Genomic DNA, 24,587 nt, shown 5'->3' with positions numbered 1-24,587 from the left:
TTTGCATCTTAGCTTTTCTTACTCTCTTATCTGAATTTAAAGTTTAGAAAAATGCAGGGACTTATGGGATACTTTAACGTACATTTTAATTTATTTAAGATTTTTACTATTTAGTCCCTTCTCCCTTTTACTGTTTTTTCCATCAATTCATATTTCTACAACTAAATTAATAATAATCTTTAAATTCAAAAGAATCGCAAATTCCTTTCTTTTCTTTTTTTCAAAATATTTTTTTCTTTTAAAATCTAATATGTAATTTTTTTTACACTTTCCAAAGTTACGTACATTTATATTTTTTTGGGTAAGAAAGACATAATTATACATGAATTTTAATTTAATGTACATTATTATATATGAACTTTGATTTTGTATGATTTTTATAAAATTTTAATTTTATTCAATTTCCACAAATTGCTAACAGCATCATTTTACGTTGATATATTACATATACAAACAATTATATAAATCCAATATGAAAAAAAAAATGCATGTATTCATTTCTTTAAATGTGCACAATTGAATCAAAAATCAAAATTTCATGTATAGATATGAACCACAATTTAAGTTTCATGTGTATAATTACACCAAATCAAAGTTCATGTATCAAATTGCACATTGAATCAAAGTTAATGTATAAATTTGATATTTACCTAGCAATTAAAAACTAGAAAAACTCTATGTGGCAGCTTTAACCGCATCGCTTGTTAGCATCCATCCCTCTGATAGCTTCGAGTGGATCCTTGAAATGTCTAATTCCGGGCCTCTCAAGCACCATCAAAGCATCCTCACAATCCCTCCAATGCCGATTCTACAGCAACTTAATGAGCATCATATGATCACATCCTCCTATATCTCAAATCCCATGTTGTGTTTAAGCCATCAGCTTGCAGAATTGAACAATAACCAATGCTTCTACTAAAGCCTAAAATCCATCTTCCCTCATCATCATGAAGTACACCGTCTGTAGCTACTCTGCCATGCATGTCTTTAACTGAACCATAAGAATTTTTAATATGATCCAACCCTGTATCAGTTTCTTCCATCTGCATTGCCGAAACATTGTTGACAATATTCCTTGCCCAAGCTAAGCTTTCAGTCACAATGTTCCTAATGCCAACGTGACCATTATTGAAGACAAACTTGTTCCTCATCTTCCACTTGCTTCCTTCTGTTAGAGTATTATAAGGAAGTTAGTCAATTGTCAAGTCAGTAGTTAGTAAGCAGTTAGTTAGTTAAGGAAGTTGCAGTTATCGCTGCTGTATAAATACATGTACTGAGAACCCTTCTAAAAGACAATACTAATAATATTCATCAGTTAATACTTGTTAAGTATAATTCAACATGGTATCAGAGGTTAGATTTTTCCTGGGTTAAGGTTGTAGTGCGTCTGTTGTTCGCATGGATCCTTCGTTGAGTCTTTCTGCTGCTCACTCTGCTGTTCCCACGATGGCCTCTCAACCATCTGCTGGTGCTGTTGATAGTAAGTTTTTCTCAACCAAGAAGGTTAGTGTGCTTCTTGATGATTCTAACTATCTTTTGTGGCGTCAGCAAATTATTTTGGCAGTAAAAGCTTATAAACTGCAAAGGTTTCTTGATTTACATACTGTTCCGCCTCCCTCGACGGTTCTTGATGATAATGGGGTGTCTCAAGAAAATGTTGATTTTGAAAGGTTTGAACAGCAAGATAGTGCGCTTGCTTCTTGGCTCTTGTCTTCAGTTAGTACAACAGTTTTACCTCATCTCACGGCTAATGTTCTATCGCCATGCTTTGCATTCACAGCGCAAAGATGATCTCTCTATGCGAGAGTTTTTAATGAAGATTAAGTGTTTTTGTGATAACTTGGCTAGTTGTGGGGAAATCATTAGCGAACATGAACATATCACAACAATCTTAAATGGGCTACCAGCTGAGTATGAGCCAATTGTTTCTATCATTGTAGCCAGCCCAATGCTGTACAGTCTTCAGAGTGTTATGACTATGCTGATTGATGCTGAGTCTCGACAGCAAGTGTTAATGGCTGAGGTCCCTAGCTCTGCGAACCTTGTGTCTCAGCAGTCTACTGGTTCTGCTACAGATAGTTCAACACAGACTTATCGACCATCTAACTCTCGTGGTCGCGGATGTGGTTGTTCTTCCAGCACGCGGTTTCAATGCCAATTGTGTGGTAAAATCGGGCATCTTGTAGACCGTTGCTACTACCGGTTTGATTCGTCCTACAAGAGCACCAACTACAGGCCTCCTCCACAAGCTAATGTTTGTATGATTGCTCCTTCTATGGTTCCATCCTCTAACTGGTCATATCAGGTACCTTCTCCCTCTAGCTGGCCAAACTCCTTTGTTAGTAACTCAGTGCAACAGGGTCCGTCTGTGGCTATACCTGCTCCACCACCACATGCAATGGTTGCTACTCCAGATATGGTTGGAGATTCTGCCTAGTACCCTAATTCTGGGGCAACACATCATCTCACTCACTCGGTGGAGTCCCTTGGTGATACCACCTCTCGTCATGGACCAGGTAGGGCGTATGTGGGCAATGGTAATTCTCTGCCTGTGTTATGTTCTGGTCAGTCAACTCTTATTACTAAGACACAACCGCTTTACATGAAGTCCTTGCTATATACTCCTGGTATAACTAAGAATTTACTTTCTGTGTCTAAGTTCACCAGAGACAATCAAGTGATGTTTGAATTTTTTCCTTCACAATGTCAAGTTCGAGACTTAAAGACCAAGGAGGTGCTTCTTCAAGGTTCAGTTCATCATGGTCTGTATAAGCTTTGTCTCAAAAAAAGTCATACGAATAATCAACCTAGTCAGCCAGCTAGTTGTTTTCAAACTTATGCTTCAATTCCTCTAAGTCTATGGCATGCTAGGCTAGGTCATCCCTGCAAAAATGTACTGATTAAAGCATTACAAAGTTGTAATATGGTTTTTGATGACAATAAAGATTCTTTTGCATGTGTGGTGTGTCGTTTAGGTAAAGAGCATACACAACCTTTGCACTCCTCCGAGATTCAATATACTACACCTTTGCAGCTTGTTGTAGCAGATGTCTGGGGTCCAGCACCAGTAACATCCAATCGGTTTTGATACTATGTAGCGTTTACAGATGCCTTTACAAGATTTACATGGTTATACTTCTTGCATAAGAAGTCGGACGTTGTTACTGTTTTTCCTCTCTTTCATAAGCAGGTTGAGAGAACACTTGGTATGAAGCTTAGATCACTACAAACAGATGGTGGGGGTGAGTTCCAAGCTCTTCGACCCTATCTTGCTCAGCATGGAATCCTGCAAAGGCTCACATGTCCCTACACGTCAGCCCAAAATGGCTTGGTTGAATGCAAGCATCGCCAGATAGTTGAAACTGGGCTTTCTATGCTCGCTATGCAGCAATGCCAGTGTCATATTGGAACGATGCCTTTAGCAATGCTGCCTACCTCATTAACAGGTTACCGTCTGCACCTTTAGGATATGTCTCACCTTATGAGAAGCTTTTCCAAACCAAGCCCAACTATTCCTTCCTTAAAACATTTGGATGTTTGTGTTTTCCAAACCTTAGACCATATAAGAAAAACAAGCTCCAGTTTAGGTCTATTCCTTGCATTTTTCTTGGCTATTCTAATAGTCATAAAGGATATAGGTGTCAAGATAGCAATGGTCAGATTTTCATAGCTAGACATGTCACATTTCATGAAAACCAGTCTGGGTTCCAAGCCGCTTGTTTCAAACCAATTTAGTCTCTATCAATTTCGAAATTAAGCAATTAAGGGTCAAAGACTAATTTACTCATTTTCGAAACTGAGAGAGACTGGAGAAGTCATTTCACCTAATTTATCATGATTGAATTTGAAGGAAAAAAGATGCGATTGTTTCACTTTGATAATTCGACTTGTTTTGTCACACTTTGGTATTCAAACTATAATTTGGGGGTGAAATTGGAGGAAAATGATAATTTAAATATCAAAAAAATAAAAAAATATATATACATCTAATGTGAAAAATGTGAAAAAAACAAGTATAGTTCTAAGACCAAATCATGAAAAAAGCCAGCTATTTTTCATGTAATTTTGGTCACATCTCAATTCATCACGCATTTTGCATAATTTGTCATCGTGAATCAAATTTAGCTTTATTTATTTAAGAAATAGATGAAGTTGAATGTCATTTTTATATTATTTTTCACTTTATGTTGTGTTATGATTTTATATCATTCATGTTGTATCTATATTGTCTCTTAATTCATAAGATATTGTACATAACTTGTATTTGTGATTGGATCTAAAGAAAATTATTTGCTTGTGGTCATGTTTTCATTTTTTTTTTTGTTAGTGCGTTAAGTCCTATAAATTTATATAACTTTTTACACATTAATAATTCAATTTATATAAATTTAGCACATTCATATGTTTTAATATTTTAATATTTTCTTCTGTCATATTTCAATTCATTCCATAATTTATCAAACTACTTCTGTTTTATTCATTTATTTTAAATATTATGTTTAATTAAACTTTTAATCTATGCAAAGTGGGACCAACGGACATATTCTACTAATAGCATATTTTAAGCCCCCCCCCCCCAAAAAAAAATCAAAAAGACCCTTCCAATATAAGTCGAATTCAAATCCTGCCTATTACAGTTTTCAACATCCATCAAATTTTCAACAATATTTCAGTATATGTTAAAAGAAAATTCTCTCTAATCTTCCAATGCTTATATATATATATATGAGTGCTACACATCCTTAAACCTTGTTTCTTCTTTATCCAACCAACATAAATTGCCTTAACAAAAGAGATAATATCTCAAAGCTGAACGGTTAGGCCCAAGGTTTGACATTTTTCTTCTTTGGTGGACAAATCTAAACCCCCCCCCCCAACCACCACCACGATTTTTTTTTGCTGCTTCAAAATAGTTGGGATGAACTAAGTACAAAAAAATCTGTCAGAAAACCTTGTTATATATTTAGTGCAAGGAACTATACCATTTTAACAGTAGAGTGGATAAAATGCAGGGAGTCAAATCATTTCCAGAGCTTCACACACTTGTCGTGGCTAGCTGAGGCTACCATGCGAGTGCTATTTGATGCTGCCAAAGCCGACACTAGATTCTCATGTGCATGTCGTGTCATTATTTTGTTCTCAAGCATGTTCCAAAGCTCCAGTGTCTAGTTGCCACAATAATTAGTGGATTGAGTTAGGAAAATGGGGAAAGAAACTAAACGAAGGCGGTCCAGCCCAAAGTAACAAGGATAGCTTAAAAACATGATATTGAAGGCACGCAATACTCACCTCATAACAGCCAATGACCAACAGGGAAGAGTAAGAAGGATGGAAAACACAAGTGTTAAATTTGTTGCCAGTACGGTTCAGTTCATGAACACATTCTCCTTTGCCACTGGATCCAACCGTCCACACTCTCACCAAGTCATCACTTACAGATGCCAAAAACTCACCGGTAGCATCCCAGCACACAGAATGAATAACACTTTTATGGCCCTGCAATGACAGTTGATGAGATGAAAATAATAGTCAACAGAATTGAAGCAAAAGAGACATGATAGAAATATTTGACAGAAAAAAAACTATAAGATTTTTATTTTTCCATAGTCAAAGTAATAAGATTTAGGGCAAAAAGTCTGCTTTGTTTGGAGGGTTTGTTAGTTAAAAAAGAACCAAATGGATTAGCAGCATTGATGGAAAAACGACAGGATGCCAAATCATTCAAACCAAACTTATGTGCCATGGAGGTATAAGTTTTAGAACATGTAGACTCCTATTCCTAGAAAGCACTCCCACAAACAACATATACAACCATCCGATACTCAAAACACTACATTCATTCTTGTCAAGACCTTTTCAAAGGCCTTGCATCTGCCAACAGATACACAAAGAAACTATGATCGTGTAACATCATGATCACAGAGTTTTCTCACTCTATATGCAACAAAGCTGGAGTGTAAGAGCATCCCATTAACAATTACCAAAACCCATTTGCTTGTAGGTTACAAGATCCAAAATCAAATTAAATAATAACTATAGCAAACTCCCAACTGACCTGTAATTTGGCTCTGCAAACTTGGGCTTCTACATCGAGTAAGGATACAGAATTATCAGTTGCAGCAGCAAGAAACCTTCCAACACGGGGCTGAAATCTTATCTGGGTTGCACCACCCTGATTAAAGGCAAAAAAAGAGAAAGGCACTAATGGTAAAAATAGGATTTGCAAAAGAAAAACAGAGATAAGCATTGTACAAAACCGTTTCTTGAGAATGAATCGTAAGGCTATATACCTTCAAGACTCCAGCACAACTACCATTCTTAATACTCCAATATCGAATCTCACTATTATTATCACATGAGCAGATAAGGTCATCTTTGGTAGGGTGGAAGTCGAGTGATGTAACAGTTGTAGAATGTCCCACAAAAGTACGGAGCGAGTAAGCAGGCTGCAAAATAGAACCATGCATCCATAAATCATGAAATTTAAAGAGAACTTCACTGGTATAATTCCCATGAGTAAATGCTTCACGTGACAAAACTTAATATCCATAAAAAATATTACTTTCATAGTCTTCTAGTAACCAATTTTCAACATGACTCAACTAACAAACCCTTCACTGAGTAGGGCTTGACTACAGAAATCTCATTAAGCCATCTATAGCTGCAACAGTGGACTTCCTTTCTTATGTTCTTAATGCCTAGCAGTCAATACTGTTTGGTGGCGGTTCTGACAAGTAGGTCATATAGCAACTGCATACTGAAGCAGTTTCCAAAAGCAACAAACCAGAAAATGCACAGCAGAATCGGTCATTGCGAAGCGGATTAAAAATATTATCTATTAAAGACCCAGCTATAATGTGATTGGAACTGTGATCAGATGAGACATTCCATGATAAAAAGATGTATGCTTACTAACATTATCAGCATCCCAAACCCTGACTGTTTCGTCAGCTGAAGAGGTAGCGAGCCTTGACATGCTTGAACTGAAGCGAACATCAGTTATCCATTGAGAATGTTCTTCAAGAGTAGACTTTAATGCAAATGACTCTGTGCACCAAAGCACAGCCTGCGTAATGATATCATCAAGCAAACAAGTTAAAACTGGTTTCCTCTAGAAAAATTAAAAACTTCAGCTAGAATAGCACTGAAGCTTGCCTATCAGCCAGAATAAAAGTTTTACATAGTTTAATACCACAGAAGGAAAAAAATAGTATGAAATTAAATCAAATCACACTGTACCTTTTTATCATGGCCACCAGTAGCAAGCAACTTCCCATCTGCTGAGAAGTGACAACATTCTACTTTACTTGTACTAGCTGGGATAAGCTGGACTTCCATAAATGTTAAGCCTGAGATTACAATATTATTAAATCTTTAAGCATTTCAGCCATTGTAAGAAATTGCAGGTATTTCTGTGGGGAAACACATGCAGTCAATAATTTAAAAATTAACATTAATCATACCTTTGCTGACATCACTGCACCGACCAACTCTATCTCTAGGTTCTGGATCATCATGAGACAAGAATGACTCCACATTATCATCTAGAGACCCATCATCCACAAAATGGTCTATATCAGCCTGTGATTTACTATGTCAAGTTACCCCACAGCAGAATGGAATATCAAGAAAAATAACTAGCAGCAGTGTGTAAATTCTTCCAATTGATGTGTCTAATGATAAAACCCAATCTTTTATGTAGCTCAGTATTAACTAAGACTGGAAACATGTAGATTGTCGGTTTTTAATGATTTCACTTCTGATAGCATCTCTTTTGAAATCAAGTTAGCATTGATTCTTAAAGTTAAAGAGCCTATCTAAAACAATTCACTTTACTACATTGTCTATTTTATATACTTCTTCACCTCTTAGAAGATTCTAAATTATATTTCCGGCTTCTCTCAGGTGATACCTAAATCAGATAAGCATATGATAGCTTCCCAACATTTGCTTCAGGAACTTTCTAGAAGATAAAGGGCCAAAATGTAAATTTCATTACCACAAGAAAATAAGAACTTAAAAAAAAAATTACTGAAGCAAGACTATGATGTTAATCAAAAGATGGATAGGACCTTTACCAATTGATTAGAAGCTGATGTAAGGGAACCCAAGCCATCAGAGCCAAACATGAGCAAAGACTTAGAGGAACCACTATTATGAGGCAATGTGGGCATTGAAATGGCATCTCCAGGTGTGTGAGTAGAAGGTGAGGAAGGTGAACTTGGAGCTGGTCCAGTGATGTTCGCAGTTCCCGAGCTATTGACTGGACCTGATGACGACCCTGGCTGCTTCCTCTTTCGGCCGACTTGATTTTTTGAAGCCTTAAGCAAAGATGTAGTACTGAGTTAGAAATTTTGGGCCAAATTATGTACAAATGAGATTGTTACAGTATTCCAATTCCAGGCCATGGGATAGATCAGAAAGAATCCAAATGTATAACTATAACATACATTTTAAAAAAAAAATGGATTTTGGGGAACGAAGAAGCTACAAACAATAAAACAGAGAGAAAATAGTGTATAGATAGCATGATTAACAGCCCAATCCCAGCAAATGTTAAACCTGGTCATTTCCATTAAAGGTGTTTGATATGCTACTATCAGGCATCATACTGCAGGCACCAACCATTTTTTCTTGCTGCTGGAGTTGGTGATTTGAATTCTGAGACTGCTGACTTGAAAGTGGATTCTGTCCAATTTGCTGTGATTGTTGATTATTTTGATGCAGTTGTTGCTGCTGTGAATAAAAAACATGAAACACCACAGTGAGCAAGCTACAACAGCTTCAAATCTAATGAAAGCATCAGGAATAATAACAATTGTCAATTGATGTGCAGTACAGATAAATATACCTTAACTGAGATATCGGAGTCTCCACGAGGCAGCACAGGACAACCAATTTGCATAGGTGATCCAACTTTGGGAACCACATCGCCGAGGGAATTTAGTGGGACATCCTTCCCAAGACCCATAATCTGATTGTTCAGAAGCATGCGCATTTTTCTACTTTCAAAATCATTTGCTGATGGAGATGACAAGTTTTGTTGTGCTTGAAGAAGAAGTTGTTGGTGTAACTGAAGCTGACTGAAGGGCTGAGAGGTCTGAATCAAAGTTTTCTGCTGCTGGAGAAGCCCAGATCGAAGTTGGTCCAGTCCCTGCAGTTGGTAAGATAATATTAGACAAGGAAACCGTATATCAACCTTGCATGCCTTATTACTTTTACTATAAAATATAAATAAAATTTGAACATAAAACCCACAAATCAAATCTGATACACATTTTATGCAGCACTGTCAACAATCATTATCAGATTTCAACCATAGATAAAAGATTAAGTTATCTTGGTTGTTCTACTCCACTTTACTTTCCATAAGAACAATTTAGAAAGAACAGGAATTATTTCAGTTGTGTCATTATTCTACATACAAATTAGTCCTCTTCCTGTATCCATTAGACAAAGTTATTTCAGCAGTTATCCATGAGCCACAATAACAAGGGTTTGCCCATATACCCATAAAAACCCTTCAACCAAGACAGCAAACTTTTTTTAAGCAGAGTAGTGAAAATTTTGTTATCCAATGCACTAGAAATTAGTTGCAGGAAATCAGAAATGCAGCATAAACATCTGTTTCATTCAGGGCAAGATATGTACGTGCTATTCACAAATGATTTATTCAACAGATATCCCTAACATAGCATAACACATGCCATGAGTATTTTAAATTTAGTAAACACACTAATTGTCTTCACAACCTAGCAGTAAATGGCTCCTAACATTTGTAATAAACGTCAAAAATTGAACCCAATATTGTTCATTTGCAGTGAGAAAGTGAAACTGTAAATAGGGAGGACATAGCAACTTGATATCAACTGTAAGTCAAGAGACTCACCGTTAAAGGCCATCCTTTCAATGTCAAATTGCCACCAGCTTGATTTGATCCTTAAGAACAACATAAGTTAATAAAAGCAATAAGTTTTACCTTAAAATCATATTGAAAGCGATGTTAGCAAAAAAATAAAAGAATATATGCAATTCATTGAACTTAAAAGAGTTTTAAGCAATTCACATGCGACTATGCAACTATAGCAATGAGATAACCAGGTAGTAATTTATATTGATTTACCAATCTAAAAGGTCAGAGGAAGCTAGTGTACATCCTGCTGAAACAAGGTCCTATGACAAGTGATTGAGACTGTCAAACAAAGTTAAAAAGTATAATCCAAAATCTTCAATCCTTTTTTTTTAAAAAAAAGGTCGTTCATTTCAGTGGTAATAAATTTCTAGCAATATATTCAAAGGGGTCAATAACTAAGGTTACTTCTTCTCATCTAAGCCAAATGCACTCTGTATCAATGACTCAAAGATTGGTTTCACATCCAATAACTTCTATTGCTTAAAAGGTTTGCTGTAATTACAACCTTCCAAGAGGTACACGCTCCCACCAATGCCACATTGTGTTACAAGGATCATTTCAAGTAGAACAATTGGTTCAGTTTACTAAGAGTAAAGGAATATTCAGCGCACCTAAAGTGCAATAAATGTTGGATATTTTATTATTTTAAGGTAGTTGTTTCACAATTAAATAATAGTACAAAAGTCTAAATAAAGAAACAGCTTTCTGGAGGTCAAAACTTTACCATGAACTCCTATTAATGATCCATCAGTACCAGCAGCTCTAGGAGTCAACATTGGATTGATCTCACTCCTTGAATCCTGTATCAGGATATGGTATAAAAAACAACCAAAATTACTAAATGGAAAAGGGGGGGGAGGGGGTTTAAAACCTGCAGTTGAAGTTAAAAACTTTAAAATATATACAAAAAAGGATAAAATGACAATGAACTACCTGGGTGGGCACTGAAATCTGCTGACCTCGATTTTGCATTGGCTGAAGACTACCTGATATATTTCCAGGTGTGCCATGCAGTGTTTGCCTGTAAGGAGTAGAGTTTAGTCACTAATAGTTTTAACATAACAAAGACACGACAAAGCAAATAAAGGAAATAATACATGACTTTTTAAAAAAAAAAAGACACATGAAAATTGAAAAGTACCCAGGAGGCTGGCCAACCACTGAGGCTGCTTTCATCATTGTGGCTTGATTAGGATCCAGAAGCTGGCCTAAATTATCACCTAATTGCTGCAAACTTATCTGATGTCAGAAACTGTGAGAATGAGAGAAAAAGGGTTGGATCATTCCTACCAAGTTAATGTACCTTAGCAGCTGCATCATCCAGGGAATCCCTTTGGCGTGGAAACCTAAAAGTCTCATCATACATCTTTCTTGTGGCAGCAATTGCACTTGCACTGCTCTCCTTCATGAGAGGTTCACCAACAAGCCCACTGGCAGCATCATTTATCAACTGAGTCCCTTCTCTTTGCTGCTGCTGCTGCTGGTGTTGTGGCTGTTGCTGTTGCTGTTGCTGTTGCTGTTGCTGTCGCTGTTGCTGTTGTTGTTGCTGCTGATGCTGCTGTTGCTGAGCATGCCTCTGCAATAAGAGCTGTTGCATCTGCATCTGCTGAGGCTTCTGATAGTGTGGCTGCTGCTGCAGCTCTCGAGCCTTGACCATTTGAGTCTGCCATTTTTAAACAATTTAACTAAACAGAAAACTTGCTCAACTAACTCATCGAAACAGCAATTGTAAAATGACTAATAACATAAATGAAAATTTTTCAAACAAAATTTGAAATGAAATATTCCATTCCACATTATACAAAAATTTTGTTTAGTATGGAAGTCAAATTCATTCCTCACAACCTTTAGTAGATTCAGTGCCCAAGGACACCAATAATTCCAGGGACAAAATAAAAAAGCCACTGTTTGTTCCTTAAAAATGACCATCGTCGCGTTTCACTCATACTCATTTGAACTTCCCATCCCCAAAAAAAGAAACGTAAGACAAGTAAAATGATGGGAGCAAATACCAGGGAAGCAGATATAGCAGTATCAATTAAAAATCCAACTTCAAATTTTTTAGCATGCAGTGAAATTTATTTTCCAGAAACAACTTTAGTAATCTATATATGCTAGACAACAGAGAGAGCTAAACCAAGAAAAATAGGGCAACACATACAACTTGAAAACCAAATATAAAGGCAACATTACATGCTAGCAAGCATCCACAAACACACCTCAATATAAGATGCAGCAGCTTCTGAATGCTTCTCATTTGTCCTCGCAATGAAGATATCCCAAAATACAGACCACCATTCAAATAAAAATCCACCAGGTGCATCAATAGCTGGAAAACACATTAAAAAATCAGTTTCATTAAGTTTAAAAAAGAAAATTAAATTCTAACCATCTAGAAGCTATCTTTCTTCGCAAGATTTATTTATTTTTGGCATATCATACCTACTGGGTCAGTCGATACTTTCCCTTCAGCTTGAAATGCCTTTGCAGTAGCATTTAACTTTCTCTTCATCAGATAATCATATATATACACATCCAACCTGTTCTCAAAAGGGACAAAAAAAATTCAGTTATCAGATTATTACAAAAGTAGACAACTTAAATGCAGAACATTAAACCTTAATTCATAGGAAAACCTTCATTAGCCAAAAAAAAAATGTATCACCATATAATGCTAGAAATTTCCACAACCCATGACTTGAATTCAGAAGCATTTTCAAAAAAACAGAATGCTGTGTTCCATTGCTCCGTTATAAATTTTGCATTATTTCATCCAAAAGAGTCTTAGATGATAATTTTATCAAGACATTCTTCATAATAATGTGGAAAAACATAACGGTGGGAGCATTAAAAAAGAAGAAAAAACCATTTATATTGGTCTCCAACAAAACCCTAAATCAGTATGCGGTACTAAATCCATGGACAACCCCAAAAAATGAATTTAAAAAGGAAAAAAAAAAGAAAAGAAGTCAATGAACAAAATGGAAACTTCATTAATAGTCCTGAAGTTAAAACACAAAAACCCTAGACTAAATTAGTAAAAAAAATGAAATAAAAGAACCCTTGGAAACAAAAAACACAGCATAAACAGAACTTACATTTTATCAGCTTCCCAGTTAGTCTGCGACATGGTTGTAGGTTTTTTTAAGATTAAAAAACCAAAAAAGGAAAAAAGCTTTAAAATCAGTAAACCACTAATGGATGCAAGGAAAATTGGTTATGTTAAATTCTGAAGAAACAGCTTTTCAATCCAACGAAAATATTTTATACTCATAAGAATAATCCAGCGTCTTTTCCATTTTTTCTTTTATAAATACATGAATTATTATTTAGTAACAGTTGAGGTTTTCTTGTTTAGCTGTCTCGCATTGGGAATTTTTGGTCAAATTATGTTATTAATCCTTGTATTATACGTAAATTTTGGATTAATTTTTTATATATTAATTTGATTCATTTTAGTCCCTATATTTTTTAAATCTTGAAATTTCAAGATTAATGATAGAAGCTGAGTTCATTAGGTCAAATTTTATTATTAGCGTTGTATTATGCATAACTTTTAGATTTAATCTTGATTTGTCAATTTGATCATTTTTAGTCTCATTTTCTTTTTAAATTTAAAATTTCAACCTTGATTCAAATAGTAATTCTTAAATATATTAACTAAAATGACGTATTTTTTGTAAGTATTACATGAAAATAACAAGTTGGCATGTTATTATATATGTGATAATATATTTTTTGTGTAAAATTTTGGAATAACAAATTTTAATTTAATGAAATTAATGGTTATCATTTGATATGATTGAAAATTTCAAAATTCAAAAAAGATAAAAAGATTAAAAATAATTAAACTAGAGTATAAAATCAAATTCATAATTTATACATAATATAGTGACCAATAATACAATTTGACTAATTTTTTAATCTATCTAGCACTCAATTAAATACTAGTTTTTAAACGGCATTAAATATTTTTTTAAATATATATTTAACAATTAAAAGGTCTTTTAAACAAAACATAATCTAAGATACTGGAAATAAACCAAAATAAAATAAATATAGACAGTAAACACTTAATAGGTTTCTACAAAATGAGATTAAATTTGTAATGACCTAAATTTTCAGTGGTGTCGGAATGGTGATTCGAGATCACTAAATCCGACAAGTGAGTAGAAAATATTATTAATTTAGTGTGTATAAGTTAAATGTGAAGTTAGGATGTAACACCTCTTACCTGAGACCGTCTCCGGAATCGAGTACGAGATGTCAACCAATTTAACTTATCGATTCGGAGCATAAAAATTTGCTTTTAAAATTAAATTCACTGTTCATAACAACACTGTCCACCTGCGCAACTGTCACTAATTTAATTATAACTTGAGTTACGAAACTCAAAATTTAAATTTGTAAATTTTCTGTGAAACTAGACTCATATTTCTACTTACCATAAAATTTTCAGAATTTTTGACTTATCACATTAGTACAGTTTATTCATTAAAGTATCCCCTGTTTCACAGCTCGACAGATCTGACCTCTTGGCGCTAAAAATCAAATATATAATTGTACAGAATTCATATAAGGTTACCATTAATTTATTTTGAAAATAGACTCACTAAGGAATCTAAACATATAAATTATGACCTATAATTATTTCTGTACAATTTATAATGATTTTCTAAAGTTAGAACAGGGGACTTCAAAAACCATTCTGACCCTATCTCACTAAAATTTAAATATCTCAAAATATAAAATTCCTTTGCCTACACCGTTTCTTTCATGTAAAAATAGACTTGATAAGCTTTAATTCTATATATCATTCACCCTCTAATTCCATTTCTACTATTTATGGTGATTTTTCACATTCACGTCACTGCTGCTGTCAAAGAAACTGCTTCTTTGAATTAGTTACCATTTAAACATACATAACTCCAAAACATATTCTTTAATAACTACTTCAATAGCTAACATTAGCCATATCATTTGGACATGCTCAAAATGATTAAGACTCTATACATGCCATAGTTTAAACATTTTGAAAAGCACATAATACCGAGATGGTTATGATAGTGTGATACGAGCTCCGACGGTCCACTATTCGATCAAGTTCAAATCACTATAAAATAAAAGAAAGAAAGAGATGTGTAAGCTATAAATAGCTTAGTAAGTTACATGTAAACAATAATTACTCAATTAATAATTAACACTTTTAACATATAACTAATCAAAACATTTCTTAGCAATTTCAATCACTTACACATACACAATCTTACCAATTCACTTGCATATACATTTTCACACTTAACATTTCATATTCACTTTAATTCATTATTAATCCCGTTGAACACTTGGAATATACACGGATACGTAGAGATTTAGCACATAAGTGCCACATTGATATGTAGCCGAAGCTACCACTGATATGTAGCCATAGCTACCACTGAAATGTAGCCGAAGCTACCACTGATCAATAACACTGGAAATGTCCACGGGCCTGCTCACACAAGCTGTCAGGTGTCTGCAACACATGCTAGATCACCCAGCACCCGGGACTCACTGTAACACTGTAACACTGTAACACTGGTCTCTAGTGACATGTCACTTGTATCCAATTCTATTCCTAAGTTCAACCGGGAATTTACACTTAACACTTTATTTTCAACACTTTATCACTTGAATAATTCATGAACAACTTTCCTTCCACATTCAATATTAATTCACATATTAAATATAATTCACAATTTATACAAATATAACTATTATTTACATATAACTTACCTCGGATGCAAAACGACTATTTTTGTAATTTAGTCGATAACTTTCTCTTTTCCCCGATCACTTGCACTATTTCTTCTTTCTTGATCTATATTAACACAATTTAATACATTTTATCAATATTCCATTCAAATACAATTCATACACAACATTTTGACACATTTACATTTTTCCCCATAACTTTTCAAAAATTCCACTTTTGTCCCTAAGCTCGTAAAAATAAAATTCTCTAAATTCTTAAATTTCAAACTTCACTAAATCATATTTCATGCTCATAACGGGCCTCAATTTCACAAAATCACAACTTTATGCACACTTTACCATCTTTCACAATTTAGCCCTTTTTCAACATTTTTCATTGAAATTCATCTAGTAAAACTTGTAATTAACACTTCAAACATTCATTATCTAACATCACTAATCAATTTACAATTATATCATGAATGAGTCAATTTTTAAACTTTAATTTCATTTAAATTAAATAGTAGAAACATGAAATTCAAGCTTCAATAAGCATAAAAATACGAAAATAATTAAAAACGGGGCAAGAAATCACTTACAATTGAGCTTAGGAAAATCAAAACCCTTAACTATGGTAACCTGAAACTTTCGGCAGCAAGCTTCTGATTTTTTTGAAGAAGATGGACACTTATTTTCTCTTTATTTTGTCTTTTACCCAATTTGGACAAAAATGCCCTTGACCCATTACTTAGATATTTTTCTAGAAATACCCTTTTGTGTCCATAACACTAATTTATGGTCTAATTGCCACATAAACACTTCCAATTTCATGCAATAATTCAATTAAGTCATTTAATCACTAATTAGACACACTTTGCATTTTTCTCAATTTAGTCCTAAAAATTCAATTAAGCACTAAAGCATTAAAATTTCCTATCCATATTTTCACACAATATTTCAATCAATCAGTAACTAATAAAAATTTATAAAATTAAACTATTTCACTTCGGATTTGTGGTTACGAAACCACTATTCCGATTAGGCCCTATTTCGGGCTATCACAATTCTCCCCCCTTAGGGATTTTCGTCCCCGAAAATCTTACCAGTGAATAAGTTGGGATACTGTTTCCTCATAGCCTCCTCGGTTTCCCATGTTGCCTCTTCCACCCCATGTCGTTGCCATAACACTTTCACTAAAGCAATTTCTTTGTTTCTCAACTGTTTCACTTCTCGTGCCAAGATTCGAATCGGTTCTTCTTCGTATGTCATATCCGATCGAATTTCCACTTCAGTCGGTGAAATCACATGTGATGGGTCCGATCGATATCGCCTCAACATAGAAACATGAAACACATTATGAATTCTTTCCAATTCCGGTGGTAAAGACAATCGATAAGCCACTGGACCAATTCTTTCTATCACTTCATACGGACCAATAAATCTTGGACTTAATTTGCCTTTACGGCCAAATCTCAAAATTTTCTTCCATGGAGACACTTTCAAAAATACTTTATCTCCCACTTGAAACTCAATCTCTTTTCTTTTCAAGTCCGCATACGACTTCTGTCGATCCGATGCAGCTTTCAAACAATCACGGATTATCTTCACTTTTTCTTCGGTTTCTTTTACCAAATCGACTCCATGTAACTGATTTTCATTAAGTTCAGTCCAATATAATGGAGTCCGACACTTTCGTCCATACAACGCTTCTTAAGGTGCCATTTTTATGCTTGACTGATAACTATTATTATAAGCAAATTCCACCAAAGGTAAATATCTTTCCCAATTACCTTCAAATTCCAATACACAACATCTCAACATGTCTTCGAGTATTTGAATTACTCTTTCAGACTGTCCATCGGTTTGGGGATGGAATGCTGTACTAAAATTCAATTTAGTACCCAATGCCTCTTGTAATTTCTTCCAAAACCTTGAAGTAAATCGTGAATCTCTATCAGATATAATAGACATAGGTACACCATGTAATCGGACATCTCAGCAATATACAATTCAGCTAACTTGTCAAGTGAAAAACTCATTCGCACAGGAATGAAATGAGCCGACTTAGTCAATCGATCAACTATAACCCAAATTGAGTCTTTCTTTTTCGGTGACAATGGCAATCCAGAAACAAAATCCATAGTAATTCTATCCCATTTCCACTCGGGAACCATAATAGGTTGAAGTAATCCTGAAGGTACTTGGTGTTCAGCTTTTACTTGTTGGCACACTAAACACTTTGTCACATACTCGGAGATATCCCGTTTCATACCCGACCACCAATAAAATTTCTTCAAATCATTGTACATTTTTACACTACCGGGGTGAACTGCCAAATGACTATCATGTGTTTCTTGCAAAATTTTCTGAATTAAATCAGCAATTTTCGGAACACATATTCTATCACGAAACATTAAACATCCATCTGAATCAATCCGAAAATCAAAATTATTGTCCACTGCACACTGAGTCTTTCTTCTTTGCAATTCATTATCCACTTTCTGAGCCTCACAAATTTCTTGAAGAAACAATGGTCTAGCTTTTAACTCTGCAAACAATGATCCATCTTCAGTCAATGTTAATCTCGTATTCAAAGCTCTCAAAGCAAAGAGAGACTTTCTGCTCAAAGCATCAGCAACTATATTAGCTTTTCCCGGATGATAATCTATCACAAGTTCATAATCTTTCAACAATTCCAACCATCTTCTTTGCCGCAAATTCAGATCTTTTTGTGTCATAACATATTTCAAACTTTTATGATCTGTAAAAACACGACATTTCTCACCATATAAATAATGACGCCAAATCTTCAAAGCAAAGACAATAGCAGCCAACTCTAAATCATGGGTAGGATAATTTCGTTCATGCGGTTTCAATTGTCGAGAAGCATACGCTATCACCTTTCCTTCTTGCATCAATACACATCCAAGCCCATTTAGTGACGCGTCACTATAAACAACAAATTCCTTTCCTGACTCAGGTTGCACTAACACTGGTGCCTCAGTTAAACACTTCTTTAATTTCTCAAAACTTTGTTGACACTCCTCGGTCCATTCGAACTTAACATCTTTTTGCAACAATTTTGTCATCGGTGAAGCTATCATCGAAAAACCTTCTACAAATCGACGATAATATCCGGCTAAGCCCAGAAAACTCCTAACTTCAGATACATTTCTTAGAGGCTTCCACTCAACTATTACCGATATCTTATTCGGATCCACTCGAATGCCATCTCCCGAGACAATATGCCCCAAAAATCTAACTTTACTAAGCCAAAATTCACTTTTGCTAAATTTAGCAAACAATTTCTTTTCTCGCAGTGTTTGTAGCACGATTCTTAAATGTTCAGCATGCTCGGCTTCACTTCGGGAATAAATAAGAATATCATCTATAAACACCACAACAAATTTATCCAAATAGGGCCGGAAAATTCGATTCATCAAATCCATAAAAATAGCTGGAGCATTAGTCAGACCAAAAGGCATTACAAGAATTCATAGTGGCCATATCGGGTTCTGAAAGCAGTCTTTGGCACATCTGACTCTTTAACCCTCAATTGATAATATCCGGATCTCAAATCAATTTTGGAAAACACTGTGGCATCCTTGAACTGATCAAACAAGTCATCTATTCGGGGTAATGGATACTTATTCTTCACTGTCACTTTGTTAAGTTGACGATAATCAATACACAATCTCAATGTCCCATCCTTTTTCTTCACAAATAGCACGGGAGCACCCCACGGAGAGTAACTTGGTCTAACAAATCCTTTATCTGTCAGCTCTTGTAATTGCACTTTTAATTCTTTTAATTCAGTTGGTGCCATTCTGTAGGGAGCAATCGATATTGGAGCGGTACCTGGCATTACTTCAATACCAAACTCTACTTCTCTAATCGGAGGCAAACCTGGCAACTCTTCTGGGAACACATCTACATATTCACATACCACTGGCACTGATTCGATCTTTATTTCAGACACTTTTGTGTTCAACACATAAGCAAGATATGCTTCACAACCATTTTTCAAACATTTCTGAGCAAACATGGCAGAAATCACAATTGGCATCACATTTGACTTATCTGTTTCAACCCGAAGAACTGTACCACTACCACACTTCAACTCAAGAATTTTCTGACTGCAATCTATCTTGGCCTTATGTAATGTCAACCAATCCATTCCCAAAATAACATCAAATTCATCAAATGGCAACAACATTAAGTTGGCAGGGAAACACTGACCTTGTATAATCAAAGGACAATTTTTGCATATTTTATCAACTATCACATGCTTGCCTAAAGGATTCGACACTTTAACCACATACTCAGTCAATTCAACACACAAATTCTTATCAGACACTAAATTCATGCATACATACGAGTGAGTAGAACCAGGATCAATCAGTGCAAGAACATTAGTGTCGTAAAGAGAAAATATACCAGTGATCACATCAGGAGAAGATGCTTCCTCTCTAGCTCGGATGGCATAAGCTCTTGCTGGAGCTCCCACTTCAGATCTTACAGTCGTGTCTTTTGTTACGCCTCTAGCACTAGTTCCAATCCCCACATTTCTCTGTGGTCTTCCTCTAGTAGTCACACTGCTCGATCTCACATTCTGAAACTTTTCTATCTCTTCTCTTTCCGGACAATCTTTCACAAAATGATCTTGAGATCCACATTTAAAACAAGCTCGGCTGATTAAATAACATTCCCCCAAATGTCGTTTTCCACAATGTTGACATTCCGGTCTAGTAGGTTTAACACTACCTGTACTTGCCATAGAAGTTGCCTGAGCTTTAGAACCCGAATATTGTCTTCCTCGATCTCTTTGAAAATTCACACTAGAAACATTCGATCGAGTATTCATTTCTTTAAAATTCTTCGCTTGAGACTGAAATGGCTTGCCCATTGATCTTTTTCTTTCATCTCTTGCTTCACTTTCCACCTTTCTTTTCTCTTTGCTCAATTCTTCAGCCCTGATAGCTCTTTCAACTAGTACCACTAACTCTTTAATTTCAAGAATTCCCACTAGCAATCGGATATCCTCGTTTAATCCATCTTCAAACCTTTTACACAATGTAGCTTCATTAGATACACACTCTTGGGCATACTTGCTTAATTTGACAAATTCTCGCTCATATTCGGCTACCGTCATGCGCCCTTGTTTCAATTCAAGAAACTCTTTTCTCTTTTGATCAATGAAACGCTGACTCACATACTTCTTCCGGAATTCTTCTTGAAAGAAGTCCCATGTAACTTTCTCTTTAGGCACCACTGACACTAAAGTTTTCCACCAATTATAAGCCGAATCCCTCAGCAATGAGATAGCACATTTGAGACTTTCTTCTGGAGTACAAGATAATTCATCCAACACTCTGATAGTATTATCAAGCCAGAACTCTGCTCTTTCAGGATCATCATTTACATTAGCTCGGAACTCTTCGGCTCCATACTTTCGAATTTTGTCCACTGGAGGCTTTGACAATTTTAACACTTCAGTTTGTTGAGGAGCTATGGGAACAGCTTGAGGAATAGGAGGGGGCGGAGGAGGTTGAGCATTAGGATTAGTTCTAACAAACTCAGTGTACCAATTGTTCATCATTTGGAGAAAAGCTTCTCGAGCCTCATCTCCTTGACCCTGAGTCTCGAATCGACTTTCAACAGGCACATTACTTTGAGCATCATCAGCTGTATCTCGGTTAGAATCCATTACTATAAAAAAACATTTTAAGATGTCAGGAGTCGTCACACTATCATTATTCAATTATGGCATGTATAGATAGTCTATTACACTCGCTACGTTAGTCCGAGAATCGACTAAACCGTAGCTCTGATACCACTAAATGTAACACCCCTTACCCGAGATCGTCTCCGGAATCGAGTACGAGATGTCATCCAATTTAACTTACCGATTCGGAGCATAAAAATTTGCTTTTAAAATTAAATTCACTGTTCATAACAACACTGTCCACCTGCGCAACTGTCACTAATTTAATTATAACTTGAGTTACAAAACTCAAAATTTAAATCTGTAAATTTTCTGTGAAACTAGACTCATATTTCTACTTACCATAAAATTTTCAGAATTTTTGACTTATCACATTAGTACAGTTTATTCATTAAAGTATCCCCTGTTTCACAGCTCGACAGATCTGACCTCTTGGCGCTAAAAATCAAATATATAATTGTACAGAATTCATATAAGGTTACCATTAATTTATTTTGAAAATAGACTCACTAAGGAATCTAAACATATAAATTATGACCTATAATTATTTCTGTACAATTTATAATGATTTTCTAAAGTTAGAACAGGGGACTTCAAAAACCATTCTGACCCTGTCTCACTAAAATTTAAATATCTCAAAATATAAAATTCCTTTGCCTACACCGTTTCTTTCATGTAAAAATAGACTTGATAAGATTTAATTCTATATATCATTCACCCTCTAATTCCATTTCTACTATTTATGGTGATTTTTCACATTCACGTCACTGCTGCTGTCAAAGAAACTGCTTCTTTGAATTAGTTACCATTTAAACATACATAACTCCAAAACATATTCTTTAATAACTACTTCAATAGCTAACATTAGCCATATCATTTGGACATGCTCAAAATGATTAAGACTCTATACATGCCATAGTTTAAACATTTTGAAAAGCACATAATACCGAGATGGTTATGATAGTGTGATACGAGCTCCGACGGTCCACTATTCGATCAAGTTCAAATCACTATAAAACAAAAGAAAGAAAGAGATGTGTAAGCTATAAATAGCTTAGTAAGTTACATGTAAACAATAATTACTCAATTAATAATTAACACTTTTAACATATAACTAATCAAAACATTTCTTAGCAATTTCAATCACTTACACATACACAATCTTACCAATTCACTTGCATATACATTTTCACACTTAACATTTCATATTCACTTTAATTCATTATTAATCCCGTTGAACACTTGGAATATACACGGATACGTAGAGATTTAGCACATAAGTGCCACATTGATATGTAGCCGAAGCTACCACTGATATGTAGCCATAGCTACCACTGAAATGTAGCCGAAGCTACCACTGATCAATAACACTGGAAATGTCCACGGGCCTGCTCACACAAGCTGTCAGGTGTCTGCAACACATGCTAGATCACCCAGCACCCGGGACTCACTGTAACACTGTAACACTGTAACACTGGTCTCTAGTGACATGTCACTTGTATCCAATTCTATTCCTAAGTTCAACCGGGAATTTACACTTAACACTTTATTTTCAACACTTTATCACTTGAATAATTCATGAACAACTTTCCTTCCACATTCAATATTAATTCACATATCAAATATAATTCACAATTTATACAAATATAACTATTATTTACATATAACTTACCTCGGATGCAAAACGACTATTTTTGTAATTTAGTCGATAACTTTCTCTTTTCCCCGATCACTTGCACTATTTCTTCTTTCTTGATCTATATTAACACAATTTAATACATTTTATCAATATTCCATTCAAATACAATTCATACACAACATTTTGACACATTTACATTTTTCCCCATAACTTTTCAAAAATTCCACTTTTGTCCCTAAGCTCGTAAAAATAAAATTCTCTAAATTCTTAAATTTCAAACTTCACTAAATCATATTTCATGCTCATAACGGGCCTCAATTTCACAAAATCACAACTTTATGCACACTTTACCATCTTTCACAATTTAGCCCTTTTTCAACATTTTTCATTGAAATTCATCTAGTAAAACTTGTAATTAACACTTCAAACATTCATTATCTAACATCACTAATCAATTTACAATTATATCATGAATGGGTCAATTTTTAAACTTTAATTTCATTTAAATTAAATAGTAGAAACATGAAATTCAAGCTTCAATAAGCATAAAAATACGAAAATAATTAAAAACGGGGCAAGAAATCACTTACAATTGAGCTTAGAAAGATCAAAACTCTTAACTATGGTAACCTGAAACTTTCGGCAGCAAGCTTCTGATTTTTTTGAAGAAGATGGACACTTATTTTCTCTTTATTTTGTCTTTTACCCAATTTGGACAAAAATGCCCTTGACCCATTACTTAGATATTTTTCTAGAAATACCCTTTTGTGTCCATAACACTAATTTATGGTCTAATTGCCACATAAACACTTCCAATTTCATGCAATAATTCAATTAAGTCATTTAATCACTAATTAGACACACTTTGCATTTTTCTCAATTTAGTCCTAAAAATTCAATTAAGCACTAAAGCATTAAAATTTCCTATCCATATTTTCACACAATATTTCAATCAATCAGTAACTAATAAAAATTTATAAAATTAAACTATTTCACTTCGGATTTGTGGTTACAAAACCACTATTCCGATTAGGCCCTATTTCGGGCTATCACATAGGAAAATTTTTGAAATAGTGAATAGTGTACAAGAAATAAATATTAAAATAATTACAATCGAAAACGAGGTATCGAGACCTCAAAGATTTTAAACCGAGCCATAAATATTTTTATAAATATTTATGGAGTGTTAAAATGTTAGTATTAAAGTTTTGTCAAGAAATTTTAAAGTTCCGATAGTTAATTGAATAAAACGGACTAAATTGTAACAAATGCAAAATTATGGAAATAATTAAATAGCTTAAAAGATAAAAGAAATAGGGATTAAAAGGCAAATAGACCCAAGGTCTATTTGGGCTGGACGGCAAAGGCATGAAATCAATAAGAAAATAAGGAGAATTAAGGGTAAAATTGGAATATTGTAAATTTTACTTAATAAAGCTAGGATTAAAGTTGAATTATCTAGATTTCTCTTTATTTTTCTGCATTCTCATCAGCAAAATCACCATAGAAAGGTTTTCTTAAGCTAATTTTTCATATTTTTACTGCAAATCGAGAACCCGAAGCAAGTCGAGGAAAAG

At 34.6% G+C, this 24,587-nt stretch overlaps 1 protein-coding gene across 4 annotated transcripts; it reads right to left on the bottom strand.

The window, feature by feature from the left end:
- Positions 1–4,607: 4,607 nt before the first annotated feature.
- On the bottom strand, positions 4,608–13,240 carry LOC107901203 (transcriptional corepressor LEUNIG). 4 transcript variants are annotated; one of them, XM_016827103.2, is made up of 18 exons: positions 13,012–13,240; positions 12,356–12,453; positions 12,133–12,242; positions 11,217–11,576; positions 11,055–11,140; positions 10,847–10,934; positions 10,638–10,713; positions 9,890–9,939; positions 8,852–9,154; positions 8,626–8,736; positions 8,079–8,321; positions 7,464–7,581; positions 7,240–7,349; positions 6,917–7,066; positions 6,291–6,446; positions 6,056–6,172; positions 5,290–5,496; positions 4,608–5,165 (listed from the first exon to the last, which is right to left on the bottom strand). In XM_016827103.2, the coding sequence occupies exons 1-18, from the start codon at positions 13,041–13,043 to the stop codon at positions 5,022–5,024; spliced, it is 2,559 nt and encodes an 852-aa protein (XP_016682592.2). In that variant the 5' UTR covers positions 13,044–13,240; the 3' UTR covers positions 4,608–5,021. The 4 variants fall into 4 exon arrangements, with proteins under 4 accessions (XP_016682592.2, XP_016682591.2, XP_016682590.2 ...); XM_016827102.2 differs by having other exon boundaries at positions 8,563–8,733; positions 13,012–13,230; XM_016827101.2 differs by having other exon boundaries at positions 8,563–8,736; positions 13,012–13,205.
- Between the last annotated feature and the right edge of the window lie 11,347 nt (positions 13,241–24,587).

This window comes from Gossypium hirsutum, chromosome D06, assembly GCF_007990345.1.
Source record: "Gossypium hirsutum isolate 1008001.06 chromosome D06, Gossypium_hirsutum_v2.1, whole genome shotgun sequence".
NCBI lineage: Eukaryota > Viridiplantae > Streptophyta > Magnoliopsida > Malvales > Malvaceae > Gossypium > Gossypium hirsutum.
This window is presented reverse-complemented; position numbering and strand designations above follow the sequence as displayed.

Coding starts and splice junctions, on each gene's coding strand:
- LOC107901203 (XM_016827101.2), bottom strand. CDS start 13,043: ATGTCGCAGACTAACTGGGAAGCTGATAAAAT. Junction 12,454..13,011: donor AACTGGGAAGCTGATAAAAT/GTAAGTTCTGTT, acceptor TTTTGAGAACAG/GTTGGATGTGTATATATATG. Junction 7,350..7,463: donor GTGCAGTGATGTCAGCAAAG/GTATGATTAATG, acceptor TTGTAATCTCAG/GCTTAACATTTATGGAAGTC.